We start from the raw sequence: 14,898 nt of genomic DNA, 5'->3' as shown, positions 1-14,898 counted from the left end.
GCATGGGAGAGTGGGCATGGGATTTTGGTTGTTGAGCATTTTGGAGCTTTAAGCTACAGAATGCTCAGGTTTGAATCAAGATAAGCATTTGGGGGTGTAGAGAATGATTTAATCATCCTTGGCAGGGTCGTGCAGAGACCTTTGGAGGGGCAGGTGCTGAAAGTATAAAAGGGGCACATGGAACAGGACTTTAAATAGGGCAGGTGCGGAAGGGGGGGGTCAATCAGTGGCTGCGGACATGGTTCGGGGGGTGATCAGAGGCTGAGGACATAGTACAGGCAGTGGTCAGAGCCTGCAGACATAGTGCAGGTGGTGGTCTGGTCAGAGGCTGCAGATATGGGGCACGGGGTGGTAAGAGGCTGTGGACATGGTGCAGGTGGTGATCTGGTCAGAGGCTGCGGACATGGTGCAGGGGGTAGTCAGAGGCTGTGGAGTGGTCCAGGGGCTGGTCTTACCTACTGATGTAACAACGAGGCACCGTCGATGTGCCGAGACCGAGTGCCTCACTTTCAAAAATGGCGCCAGCTGGCGCCATAATTTCACTGCACATGTGCCTGCTCTGCCGAGCATGTAAAAACTTTCCTGAGCCCTGCAGGCTTTGGGAATGGCGCATGTGCAGTTGCACTGTCGGCCCGCAGCCATACTGTTTATGGGCGCCGCTGCAGAAAGTTTGTCTTGACAAAAGGGCACTTTGAGCATCAAGGGCAAAGGGGCAGGTGCTCAAGCACCCTCCATAACCCCCAACCCCCCCACCACCCCCACACGTGCCTGGTCTTTGGCTTGTTTTCCAGTACTCTACAGTTGAACCTTATACTGTATTTGTAAAGTGTACATATTCACTGGAGATAATGTAAAATAATTTCCCAAATAGGACAACTGCATGTACGTTCCAAATTCAGGTCAGGAAGACACCGACAAAGACGGTATTGGAAATGCCTGTGATGACGATGCAGATGGAGATGGTATTATGAATGAGCAGGTGAGAAGTTCACTTCAGCAACATTTTTTGCCCTTCCTATTGCTTTCCTTTCTAACAGTTGCTATACATAGCAGGTGTTGTAAGCACTGTATTGCTCCTCCTCATATCATAGCTTTCTACTAATCCCTAGATAGCAGCTGTAAAAACTAGGGGTAAAAAATGTCTTTACCTCCCTTCTCCTTTTTTCATCCCTCTTTTCCCTATTGTCTGGAATAATGTTTTGCATTGGCTGACCTCAGCCAAATTGGAAAAAAAAAATAATCTTGTGGAATAAAATATTTCCAGCCAATGTAAAAAGAAATATGATGTGTTTATCCAAGGAGACTAGGAATCACACTTCTAAAGGTAAAGTTGATTTTCGAAAGGTACTGTAATATGGAACAGAAAGTGGAATGGCATGGGAAACTTTAAGGCAGCATTATTACTATAAACCATTTACATGACACACAGGAGTTGATTTACTAAAACTGGAGAGTGCAAAATCTGGTGCAGCTGTGCATGGTAGCCAATCAGTATCTAACTATAGCTTGTTCAATTATGCTTTGACAAGAAAAAACCTGAAAGCTGATTGGTTTCTCTACAGAGCTGCACCAGATTTTTGTATATATATATATATATATATATATATATATATATATCTACAGTGTACAGGTTACCAATGTAACCTCAGGGTAGGATATATATAGTTTATCATTGTGAGTAAATACTGTGTTTTTCCATGCATTACCAATCATAGACAAGAATACTGCTTTTCTTCCTATGTCTATCTAAGACATGCAAAGAATACAGCTTCCCTTTAATTTCACTTTATCGTATGTCATATTGGTGATTTGTTATCATAACAATTTGTTTCACAAAGTTTTTCTACATTTTTTCACAGGACAATTGCATGTTGGTTGCAAATATTAATCAGAAAAACAGTGACCAGGATATCTTTGGGGACGCCTGCGACAATTGTCGTTTCAAACTGAACAATGACCAGAGGGACACTGACAATGATGGAGACGGCGATGCTTGTGATGATGACATGGATGGGGATGGTGAGTAAAGACAGAAGGGGATCCCTCAAACATTCATCTGTCGTCATGAAGAACATTAATTTTATTAAAATAATTAGTAGTAAAAAAAACTATTTAAAATAGATTATTTGATATTTTGATTTTTTTATGCAAAAAATAGAAAAATGTGAATGAAATATTCATTTGAGTGCCCATAGAAATTTATACAGCAAACTCAACCTTTTTTTATACCATTTGTATCCATTTAGAGATTTTCACCATAGGATACCAAAATCTACCTATGTTAAAGGAGAAGATAGCTAAAAGTACCATACCTATGATTTTGTCCAGTTTTTATTTCCATATTTTTGATAATTAGAGCCAGGAAGGGTACATTCACACTGGCAGACTCCGTTCCATTCAGCAGAAAATCTGTGAGCAGATCCCCTAGTGAATTGAAGCAGACAGAATGGGACAGATGTCAACTATGTGGGTTTTTTTTGTTCACATTTTAACAGTGGACTGTGGTGGACCCGTGTTGCATCTGTAGGCTGCTGGATGATAATGGGCTGTAAGTGAATGGACTGTAAGTGTCCATTTTGCGTCAGGCTGGATGGAGGCAGGTAAGTCTAAATAAACACAAGTCCAAGACATGCATTGAGCAAATCCTGCATGGAGCTTTCAATAATGTCCACCTGAAAAACTGACAGCCTGCGTGAAAGTTACTTTACTGGTTTAATTTATCAACTCCTGTATAAAAATAAAATCTAATAGCTGCTCCTAACAGCCGCAGGTAATACAATGGGGGACAGAGAATCTGGTGCAGCAGTGCATAGTAACAAATCAGGTTCTAACTTTAGCTTGTTCAATCACGGTCTACCAATAAAACCTGGAAGCTGATTAGCTACCATACACAGCTGCACCAGATTCTGAGTGCTCCAGTTTTAGTAAAACTCAACCAATTCATACATTTTTGTTCACAATTTATCAAGTACGGACACCTAACACTTGTTTCAGCTAATCAGTGCAGCAGCTACACAGTCTGAGCTCAGTTATCAAGCTGACAACAGGTCCTGGTAGCTACACCCATGGGGGGTTGATTTACTAAAGCCAGAAAAAACGAGAATTGAAAAGGATTAAAAGAGGTGCATGGAAGCCAGCCAGCCCCCAATCTGATGTACTCACCCTCCAGTCTGCCACCAACCAAGTAGACCTGTCTCATGATATAAATAAAGAACAGGGGTTTAGTTGACATGCATTTGCAAACTCATGTGTAAGCTGCAAGGCCTCTACACGGCACCCTGTGTTACCTGCAGTCCTAACACTTTTCATTTGAGTGTCTCCACAATGGGAGCACATGGCTGCTAATGGATGGATAGGAGGCAGGTGGGAGGGAGCAGCCCAAGCCTCCCCCAATCCACCCCCATCCATGACTGGTCTAGTATCTCAAAACTCTAATAACGATATTATTGCGATGGTACAAACTGAAAAGGACCAGCTGAGAAGCATACACCTCCAACCCCTTGGCGGATGCAGTGTAAAACACAGATTGGGACTTTATATGAGGCAATTGGCCTGTAAAGCACAGTGCCTCCATCCCTAATTTCATAAAATATTTGGGACAAGCAGGTCATGCTATTGGTCTCCATCCCTGTATATGAAAAAACTGGGGTCAAATCAGACTGCATCCACCAAAAAAATGCACAAAAATCGCACGCTGGAACTTTAAATTAAGCACCAGCCTGTAGGCAAGGCGCCTCCATCCCTGGTTACATAAACAATGTAGGCTATGTGGGACTTTAAGTGAGACACCAGCAGGTAATGCCCAGCGTCTCCATCCCTGTATCAGAAAAAACAAAAGTTGAAAAGGATTAAAAGAGGTGCATGGAAGCCAGCCAGCCCCCAGTCTGATGTACTCACCCTCCAGTCTGCCACCAAGGAAGTAGACCTGTCTCATGATATAAATAAAGAACAGGGGTTTAGTTGACACGCATTTGCAAACGCATGTGTAAGCTGCAGGGCCACTACATGGCACCCTGTTTTACCTGCAGTCCTAACACTTTTAATTTGAGTGTCTCCACAATGGGAGCACATGGCTGCTAATGGATGGATAGGAGGCAGGTGGGAGGGAGCAGCCCAAACCTCCCCCAACCCACCCCCATCCATGACTGGTCTAGTATCTCAAAACTCTAATAACGATATTATTGCGATGGTACAAACTGAAAACGACCAGCTGAGAAGCATACACCTCCAACCCCTTGGCGGATGCAGTGTAAAACACAGATTGGGACTTTATATGAGGCATTGGCCTGTAAAGCACAGAGCCTCCATCCCTAATTTTATAAAATATTTTTGACAAGCAGGTCATGCTATTGGTCTCCATCCCTGTATATGAAAAAACTGGGGTCAAATCAGGCTGTTTTCACCAAAAAACTGGTGTCTCACCTAAAGTCCCACATAGCCTACATTATTAATTTACTAAAGCCAGAGAGTACAAAATCTGGTGCAGTTCTGCTCAGAAACCAAACACCTTCCAGTTTTTTTCTGTCAAAGCTTTACCAGAACAAGCTGAATATAAAGACTGATTGGCTGCCATGCACAGCTGCACCAGATTTTGCACTCTCCAGTTTTAGTAAATCAACCCCATGGTCGTGAATAAATAGGTTTCTCATGTTAACCTCAACATGAATACTTATGCACATTTTAATACCAAAATAGTATATTTTCGGAGTTGACAGACAGAAAAAAAAAAAAAAAAAACATAAAATCTGGCATGTGCAAAATTTTGAACACCTTGTCAGTCAGTGCTAAGTAACAGGAAAGTCCCCAAAGTCTCTTATAGCCATCTCTAAGTTTTTTTTTTTTTAGGTTTTCACATTCCTCCTTGACTAAGGTTCACATCGGTGCGATGCGGGAAACCCTTCAAATCCACACATTGCACCCAACTCGTAGGCAGTTCACTCTGCCATATGCGAACCGCTGGGAATGTCGATACAAAGAAAATAACACCCCCAGATGGGTTCGCATATTGCAGTGCGACCTGTCAATTCAGACAGGAATCGGATGTTAACACCCGTGCGATCTGATTTTGGTGCGGACCAAGAAAAATGCCCTGCACGACTTTGGGCCGAATGTGATGCAAATTCAGCCATACAATCTGTACGGCTGAGTTCCCATTGCATGTGATTTGCATAGCAATGCGTTGTGAATCAAAAGTGCAGTTATGTTGGAACAAGAGGGGGCCATCCCAAAACTGTTCCCACAAGGTTGGGAGCATGAAATTGTCCAAAATGTATTGGAATGCGGACCCCCTAAGAGTTCCCTTCACTGGAACTAAGGGGCCAAGCTCAAGCCCTGAAAAACAACCCCACACTATAATCCCCCCCTCTGCCAAATGATTTGCACAAGTGCACAATGCAAGGTCCATAAAGACATGGATGAGTGAGTTTGGGGTGGAGGAACTTGACTGGCCTGCACAGAGTCCTGACCTCAACCCGATAGAACACCTTTGGGATGAATTAAAGCGGAAAAATCGAGCCAGACCTTCTCGTCCATATCAGTGCCTGACCTCACAAATGCGCTTCTGGAAGAATGGTCAAACATTCCCATAGGCACACTTCTAAAGCTTGTGGACAGCCTTCCCAGGAGAGTTGAAGCTGTTATAGCTGCAAAAGGTGGGCTAACTCAATAGTGAACCCTACAGACTAAGACTGGGATGCCATTAAAGTTCATGTGCGTGTAAAGGCAGGCGTCCCAATACTTTTGATAATATAGTGTATGTCACTGTTAGCTTTGTTACCTGCAGAGGTTGTGTTAACACTTTAATTAGGGTATGACCAGAGGCCCTTTTAAATACAACTTTATCAGCAGGATCCCCGTTTAATTGTTAAAAATGATTATTTTATATTAAAGGTATCAAGAACTTCCTGGACAACTGTCAGCGGGTTCCCAATGTGGATCAGAAGGACAAGGATGGAGATGGAGTGGGTGATGCATGTGACAGCTGCCCTGACATTATTAATCCAAACCAGGTTAGTGAAAAGTGACACAAGATTTGGTAACAAGACATTTCATTACTCATGGATGTAAGTCCCAAATTTGCAGCCTCTGTTATGCATATTTGACTTCCATTGTTTAGGTTAAACTTGTTCCTGCACTCCCTCTCATCTCACTTTTGGTTATAAAGCCACCTATAAAGCTATAGCTTTCAGCTTCTCATTTATCATAATGTCATACCCTAGGACATGCCCACCATATATGAGCCATGGTCTCCTCCTGTAGGCAACCCCAGAAGCAAAAAGGAGTATGATGGAATAAATCGGGTCAGCCTAACTGGTGTATATTACCATCTATATACAACTTTATAAGCGTTCTCCAATATTATGACATTCTTGGAGCTTTTTGAGAGGGCTATTGTCATAATCTGCCAATCTTCCCTGTCTAATTGCCTTCCCAAGTCTTTCTCCCATTGTAAATGGTAGGACTGTACTGGGGGGTGTTCAAAAGGATATAATGGACGTATAGAGTAGTGATATTAGTGTTAGGGAGCGGGGTCGAGCTCTGCAATGGCTTTCAAAAGGGGTTAACGTATATGGTGTAGGTCAAGATTTTATGAGTTACTGAAGAAAATGTCTTAGGTGTAGGTATCTGTAGTGTTCTCACAAAGGGATATCATGGGAAGATCTAAGGGCTTCAAATGTGAATATTTTTGTAGGGGTGAAAAAGGAGTGAAGATGAACTAATCCATTATTAATCCACCAGGAAAATTGCTTAGGGTTTTCACAGCTGGGAGGAAACAATGGGCAATGGGTAAGGTGCAGTAGCGGCAAACTGGGGAAATCAGGCCTGCCGAGAATTTAACGGAATCCCACAGACGGAAAGAATGGGTTAAGCAAGGTCCTAATTTGTTCGGACGATATATAGGAGGAAGCCAAGGCAAGGAGGAGATAGGGATAGGATGGGAATCTACCAGATTGATTGTGGCCCATAATGGCAATTAGAAAGTTTTGTGTAGGTGAGACAATGGGACAATATTTGCTTCTGTATAGTAAGCTTGTAGATTAGAAAGATCCACCATTGATCCTATGAACACATAAAACCTGTTTATTAATTCAAGGACGTTTAAAGCCCCAGATGAATTTCAATAGTTTATGCTGGTAAATACCCAAGATATGCGAAGGGATCGTAACTGGAAATACTCGAAAAAAATATAGTAATTTTGGAAGATAAAACTTACGAACTGCCGTAATCCAGCCAAACCATGATAACGGAAATGAGACCAAGAGGAGAGCATTTTGGTAAATTTTCTAAAAAGAGGTGGGAAATTAGTTGGATATAATCCGTCATATGTAGAGGAGAGTCGAATCCCTAAATAGGGTAAGGAGACACACAGGAGAAAATCAATGAGGCGATGGCATATATACAAGCATCTGGTATGCCTCCTCTGTCGCCAGAACAGACGGCAGTTATGGAGGGCAAAATTACAGAAAAAGAACTGACCCTGGCCTTGTCTCAATCTAAGCGACATAAGGCTCCCGGCCCTGATGGATTTACCCTTCCATATTACCAACAATTTATGCAACATTTGAAGACCCCTTTATTACTATACTTCAACTTGATTGGAGAAGGAGGAAGTATGCCTCTAGATTCTCTGTGGGCCTATATAATTCTTATACATAAGGAGGGAAAGGATCCATCACTGTGTGGGAGTTATCGCCCGATCTCCCTGCTCAATACCGACCTTAAATTGTTCGCCAAGGTGTTGGCAAACCGATTAATACCTTATATCCCACAATTGGTACACTGGGATCAGGTCGGTTTTGTTCCAACCAGGGAGGCGAGAGATAACTCGACCCGAGTGGTGGATCTGATACATAGTGTTCGATCAACGCAAACCCCCATGATGTTACTCTCTACAGATGCTGAAAAGGCCTTTGACAGGGTGGCCTGGGATTTTATCCAGGCCACCCTGTCATACATTGACCTAGGACCGTGGATGTTGGGCTGCATAATGGCCCTATATACATCGCCCACGGCGGCAGTACGGGTCAATGGGTGGAGATCGGATTTCTTTGAGATCAACAATGGTACGCGACAAGGTTGTCCATTATCCCCTTTGATTTTTATCTTAACCTTAGAACCATTCTTGTGTACAATACGCAAGGATGGAAATATCACAGGTGTCCAGGTGGTGGGTGAACACCACAAAGTAGCAGCGTTTGCTGATGATTTGATTTTTTTTGTGACGAATCCTATTAAATCTTTGCCGCATATACTGGAAGCACTTCAGGCATATGGCAACATATCTTACTATAAGATAAATCTCTCTAAATCTGCAGCCTTGGATGTCTATGTGCCCCTGGACACCTGGAGATTTATATGTACAGCCTTTCCCTTCCATTGGTCCACCAGCTCGATAAAATATCTTGGGGTGAATATCACGGCGGATCCTGGGAATCTCTACTCTAATTTCCTGCCCCTTCTGGGGACTATTCGTTTGAATATTCAAAGTTGGCAAACACTTGCACTGACTTGGTTTGGCCGATGTAGTGCACCTAAAATGAACATATTGCCACGTATATTATACGTTATGCAAGTTCTCCCAATATCAGTTCCTGGGTTGTTTTTTTCTCAAATACAAGCACTGTTCCGATCTTTCGTGTGGGCCACCAAATCCCCTCGGATTGGGTTGCGGACCCTCACTCTCCCTAAAGATAGGGGGGGGATTGGTCTACCAGATCTTCTTCAATACTATAGGGCCCTACATCTTATGCGAGTATTGGATTGGCACTGCAATTCCACTACAAAACAATGGGTATCTCTAGAGAATGGGATGGCTGGCCGGCCTGTCCCCTTGGCCCCCTGGACACCAATCTTGGCGAATGATATACTCTATTCGCATCCGACAATTGGGCCTACATTACGTGAATCCCGTAGGGTACAAAGCCACCCGAAGGTACATAGTTACATAGTTACATAGTTAGTGAGGTTGAAAAAAGACATCAGTCCATCCAGTTCAACCTATGATGTGTGTGTTTGCTTTTAACCGTACATTGTATACCCCTGTATGTTGTGGTCTTTAAGGTGTCCATCTAATAGTTTTTTGAAACTATCAATGCTCCCTGCTGATACGAGTGCTTGTGGAAGAGAATTCCACATCCTTACCGCTCTTACAGTGACGAACCCCTTACGCACTTTAAGGTTAAACCGCCTCTCCTCAAGTTTTAGTGAGTGGCCACATGTCTTATTGTATCTCCTTTCTCTGAATAGTTTGTTCCTTATGCTAGGGTCGCCAGTACAGTATTTGTACATTGATATCATATCCCCCCTCAATCGTCTCTTCTCCAGAGAGAATAGGTTCAGTGCTTGTAGTCTTTCCTCATAGCTGATGTCCTCCATTCCCCTAATTATTTTTGTTGCCCTTCTCTGGACTTTCTCCAGTTCCAGCACATCCTTCCTGAGGACCGGTGCCCAGAACTGGACAGCATACTCCAGATGTGGCCGGACCAGAGTCTTGTAGAGTGGAAGAATAATCTCTTTATTTCTGGAGTGAATCCCCTTTTTTATACAACCCAGTATTCTGTTGGCTTTGCTTGCGGCGGCTTGGCATTGCATGCCACTGCCAAGCCTGTTGTCTACCAGTACCCCCAGGTCCCTTTCCATCCTAGACTCACCCAGAGGTTCCCCCCTAGTGAGTAGCTTGCTTTCTGGTTTCTGGCCCCCAAGTGCATTACTTTACATTTTTCAACATTAAATCTCATCTGCCATGTAGTTGCCCACCCCGTTATTTTGTTCAGGTCTGCTTGCAAGATTTCCACATCCTGCATAGAAGATATTGGCATGCCTAATTTAGTATCATCTGCAAATACTGAGATTGTACTAGATATCCCCTCCTCTAGATCATTTATGAATAAATTAAACAGGATTGGTCCCAGGACAGAACCCTGGGGGACCCCACTTTCCACACCCGCCCAATCCGAGTACTCCCCATTAATCACCACCCTCTGTACTCTCCCCTGGAGCCAGTTCTCTATCCAGGTACTCACCTTATGGTCCATACCTACCTTCCTTAGTTTGTACAGTAAGCGTTTGTGGGGAACGGTGTCAAAGGCCTTTGCAAAGTCCAGATACACCACATCCACAGGCTTACCTTTATCTAAGTGGCAGCTCACTTCATCGTAGAAGGTTAATAGATTGGTTTGGCACGAACGATTTTTCATGAATCCATGCTGATTAGCTGATTACTACTTATACTACCGTTTTCATTACTAAAGTCTTGTATGTGGTCCCTTATCATCCCCTCCAAAATTTTGCAGACTACTGATGTTAGGCTGACCGGCCTATAGTTACCCGGAATATATCTCGGCCCCTTTTTAAATATTGGAACCACGTTGGCTTTTTTCCAATCAGCTGGCACCATACCCGTCTGTAAACTATCCTTAAAGATCAAGAATAATGGTCTGGCAATCACCTGGCTGAGCTCATTAAGAACCCTTGGGTGCAAGCCATCCGGTCCCGGGGATTTATTTATGTTAAGTTTCTCTAGTTTAGCTCTAAGTCTATCCTCTGTTAGCCATGGCTGCACTTCCTGAGGTGTATTATTTAGTTCGGCCTTACAAGCTGGGTTCGTGTAGCCCCCCGATTCCTTTGTGAAGACTGAAGAAAATAAATTATTTAACACTTCCGCCTTTTCTCTGTCCTCTGTGGCCATTTTTCCTTTATCATCTTTTATGGGGCCAATGTGCTCTGGCCTCGCTTTCCTACTGTTTATGTACTTAAAGAACTTCTTGGGGTTCTTTTTACTCTCCTCCGCTATATGTCTCTCGTGTTCTATTTTAGCCGCCCTGATTTCGTCTTTACATTTCTTATTACACTCTTTGTAGTGCTTAAATGCTGCCAATGACCCCTCAGTCTTGTATTTTTTGAAGGCCTTTTCTTTAGCTCTAATATACATTTTTATGTTGGAGTTTAGCCACCCAGGGTTTAGTTTTGCTCTTTTAAATTTATTTCCCTGTGGAATGCACTGGCCCACCCCCTTGTTAAGTATGCTCTTGAAGCACTCCCATTTTTCCTCCGTGTTCTTTGTTCCCAGGGTTTTATCCCATTTGATATTTTCTAGCAGCGAGCGCAGTTTAGGGAAATTGGCTCTTTTGAAATTCAGTGTCCTTATATTACCCTTGTGTTTCCTATTACTGTAATTAATACTGAAACCAATTGACCTATGGTCACTGTTTCCTAAGTTGTCCCGTATTTCTATATCCGTGAGCAGGTCTGTATTGTTGGTAATCAGTAGGTCAAGTACCGCATTGTTTCTTGTCGGTGCATTCACCATCTGACCCATGAAATTGTCCTGCAAAACATTTAGGAACTGCCGAGCCTTGGCTGAATGCGCGGTTCCTTCTGCCCAGTCTATATCAGGATAATTAAAGTCCCCCATTATAATGACATTTCCCATCCTTGCTGCCAATCCTATCTGTAAGGTAGCGCCGTTGATATCTAGTATGACACCAATTTTGGGTAACCCTGAATTCCTTCCAGGTTGCATGAACAACAGGGTGATTGCATTGGCCCAGGTGGGGAGGGTGCGCCTCATGGATGTTTGGACAGAGAAAGATCCGCCATCTCATTCGGAGATTAAGGCATGGCCAGATTTGAATCTGGATCCTTTAAGTATCTTACAAATTCGACACTTTCTTCTACATCTTCAAAGGCAGGGCTATACCCCGCAAGCAATGTCCCAATTTGAGACATTATGCAAGGGGGGATCAACTATTCCACATGCACTATCTTTCTTCTATGCGATGTTGGGAGAAACAGTGAAGGAACAACCTCTGCCGTATATACGACAATGGGAATATGATCTTAAAGTCTCCTTCACCCCCATACAAATCAAAAAATTTTTATCAACAGTACATGGGTCTTCTCTGGCCAGTAGATATCAAGAAACTAGCTACAAAATTCTCACGCGCTGGTACAGAGTCCCTGCACTCTTGCATAGAATGGATGGGTCGATCCCAGATTGTTGTTGGAGATGTGGTGCTGAGGGAGGCACAATGATACATATTTTTTGGACCTGTCCCTCTTTGAAGGATTTTTGGAGGGAGGTCGCTCTGGTGGTCAAGGAACTTACCTCGGTAGAGGTGGGCAAAGATCCAGCACTGTGCCTACTTCATCTTACGAAGGGATCAATCAGGAAATATAGGAAATCTTTGATAGCCCACATACTTAATGCTGCGAAAGCTTGCATTCCAGCAATGTGGAGACAGACGTGTCCTCCTACGCGACAAATGTGGGCCGCAAGAGTAAATGAAATACATTGTATGGAACTCCTAACCATGGAATTAAACAATTCTGAGGAGCAAACCCGAATACGTTGGTCACCATGGTCACAATGTACAAGTTCCGATGAGTATATACAGCAAAATCTCTAATTCTAGGGATACCCCCCTTATGTGTACAAGGAGTGAGCCTCTAGATGCCCCTGACTCGGCCGGAATTGATGGGGGTTTTCCCTACCTTTTTTTTTTTTCTCCTACCCCCCCCCCCTTTTTTTGTTTCTTTCTCTCCCTTTTTTCTTCCTTTTTTGTATTGGTCTGCGGGTGGAGCCCCCTAGGGGGGGACAAATGGGATACGTATGGAGAGGTAGAAGGATGATACATAAAATCTGTTATATTTTTTTATTCCTTTATAAAGTTAAATGGAATACTGTGATTGTCCTGATAACAACAGCCCTATCTGGTTCAGATGCCCTTTTAAAGAACAGGAAACATTTTTCCTTACCTTTTTTTTTTTTTTTTCCTCACATATATAAGGACTCAAAGTTACACACCAAATGATTTTACAATATAAGTCACGTATGACACATATTATTAAAAATATTTACACATTTTTTTTTCGCCTTGATGACTGTTAAATGACACCACAATATATATGTCACGTACAAAACACACTGTTAAAAATATACACAGCCTTCATTAACTTTATAAATGTACATTGGGGAATTATCCCCTCCCCCTTTTTTTTTTTTTCTCTTTTTTTCTTTCTCACACTAAGTTTGGAGTTTGTGTGTTCACTTTATACGGATTGTTTTATATTTGTTGTGTTTATTCGCACCATTCACGATTGGTATTGGATCAGGAATTAAAAAGAAAGAGGAAGGGAAAAGATATCCTCTCTCTTTTTTTTTTTTTCTTAGTATTTCTTATGTATATTGTATTGAATGTGGTATCTTCCTGTTTTAAGAGACATCTGAAAGATGAAATGCATTGTATCCTTAAAGAAAAAAAATGTAATAAAAATGCTTTAAATTAAAAAAAAAAAAAATAGGGTAAGGAGGGAAACCACTGAAATAGGAAGGCCATTTTCAGGGAGTCCAGATTAGAAGAGGAGAGGTTAAATTACATTTCTTTAGACTTGGTAGGGTTCACATATACAAGTAAGTTAAACTTTCATAGCACTACCTAAGCATAATCATTAATTATAACAGCTTATTAAAAAAAAAAAAAAAAAAATGGAACACTGTAAAAAAAACATGTCAAATAGTACACAATAGGAAGATTTACTAAAATGATGTGAATTAGGCTACATTCACACCTGAGCGTAGCGTTTTTCGCGCGTTTTTACCGCGATTTTACAGTGATTTTACCGCGATTTTTGCGGCGATTTTTACCACGATTTTACCGCGATTTTTACCGCGATTTTTGTGCAGGCGTTTTTAGATTGATAGAGATCAATGGAAAACGCCTGTAATCTGCCCAAAAAGAAGCTCATGTACTTTTTTGAGCGTTGGGCGTTTTGTATACAGCTTCAAAACGCTCAGATGTGAACAGGGGCCATTGAAATGAATAGGATTTGTCTTGTTGGGCATTTTGAGAGCTGATCCTAGAGCAGAAAAACGCTCCAAAAACGCCCCAAAACGCCTACATGTGAACGGAGCCTTAAACCTAGAATTTAAAAGTAGGAACTTTCCCTGCACATTCTGGGATGTTTTAAGGACACACAAGTTCACCTCACTTTCCTAAATATTGTAATACAAAGGATGAAGTCATAGTATTGTTCCTTATGAAAGTGTTTCTTATACATATACATATAATAGAGCAGACATTCTCTTATTTGGAAGCCTTTAAACCAGTAAGCTTTAAAATAGGGAAGAAAAAATAGAAAGTAATTGCTGGTCATTTCATTAATGTAAAAAACAAGCATTTCCCAAGTGAATTTAGAGCAGGCATGTCCAACCTGCGGCCCAGGGGCCGCATGCGGCCCGGAACCACAGGCAATGCGGCCCACTGCCCCCTGACAATTTTTTTTTTTTGCTGGGGAGGAAGGAAGTTGAGTCGGGGGCACGGCCACAGAGGTTTCCAACTAACTGTAGGCAGAGGCTGCCTCGGAGGGGATCATCCACTAGTTGTGTTAAATTAGTACTGGGGGGGCGGTAAGGGCGCAGCAGCGTTTTATAACTTATATACCTTAACTATAGTATATATTTTATATGCGGCCCGAGAAAATTTCTCTACACTCAATGTGGCCCAGAGAAGCCAAAAGGTTGGACACCCATGATTTAGAGCATTGTGCAGCATCAGTAAGCTAATATGTCCCCTTAGGCTGCTCTCCACTAACATAAAGAAGATCTCTTACGCACAAAACCCCATGGATTCCACATAATAAAGGTCATATCCAAAATGAAAATATCCTGAAGCTACAGTATGTGGGCAATGGGCAGACCTTGAATCAAGGTTTTGTAGCACCCTCCTAGCGTAGGTTGCGAAACAAATTTAGTTTTTGGCTCCTACTGTAGTCAAAGAAGCAGTGATTGTTTGCTTTGGCCTGTTCAGGGTTTCACAGACTTGGAGTTTATTTGTTTTTCCCTGCCCCTGGAAGAATGTTTCATAGTATAGGGAGGGAGATTCAAATAATCAACCCTAA

The 14,898-nt window shown here is 42.4% G+C and overlaps 1 protein-coding gene across 1 annotated transcript in view; it reads left to right on the top strand.

Moving 5' to 3' along the window:
* THBS4 (thrombospondin 4) overlaps positions 1-14,898 on the top strand; it is a 123,531-nt gene that overhangs the window by 79,108 nt on the left and 29,525 nt on the right. Inside the window, exons 12-14 of the mRNA XM_082259025.1 lie at positions 872-979; positions 1,860-2,019; positions 5,890-6,008. Coding sequence (XP_082115151.1) covers positions 872-979; positions 1,860-2,019; positions 5,890-6,008 — 387 coding nt within the window. The remainder of the gene's footprint in view (positions 1-871; positions 980-1,859; positions 2,020-5,889; positions 6,009-14,898) is intronic.

The sequence above is a fragment of the Pelophylax lessonae genome (genome assembly GCF_965119305.1).
Source record: "Pelophylax lessonae genome assembly, chromosome: 1".
Classification (NCBI taxonomy): domain Eukaryota; kingdom Metazoa; phylum Chordata; class Amphibia; order Anura; family Ranidae; genus Pelophylax; species Pelophylax lessonae.
This window is presented reverse-complemented; position numbering and strand designations above follow the sequence as displayed.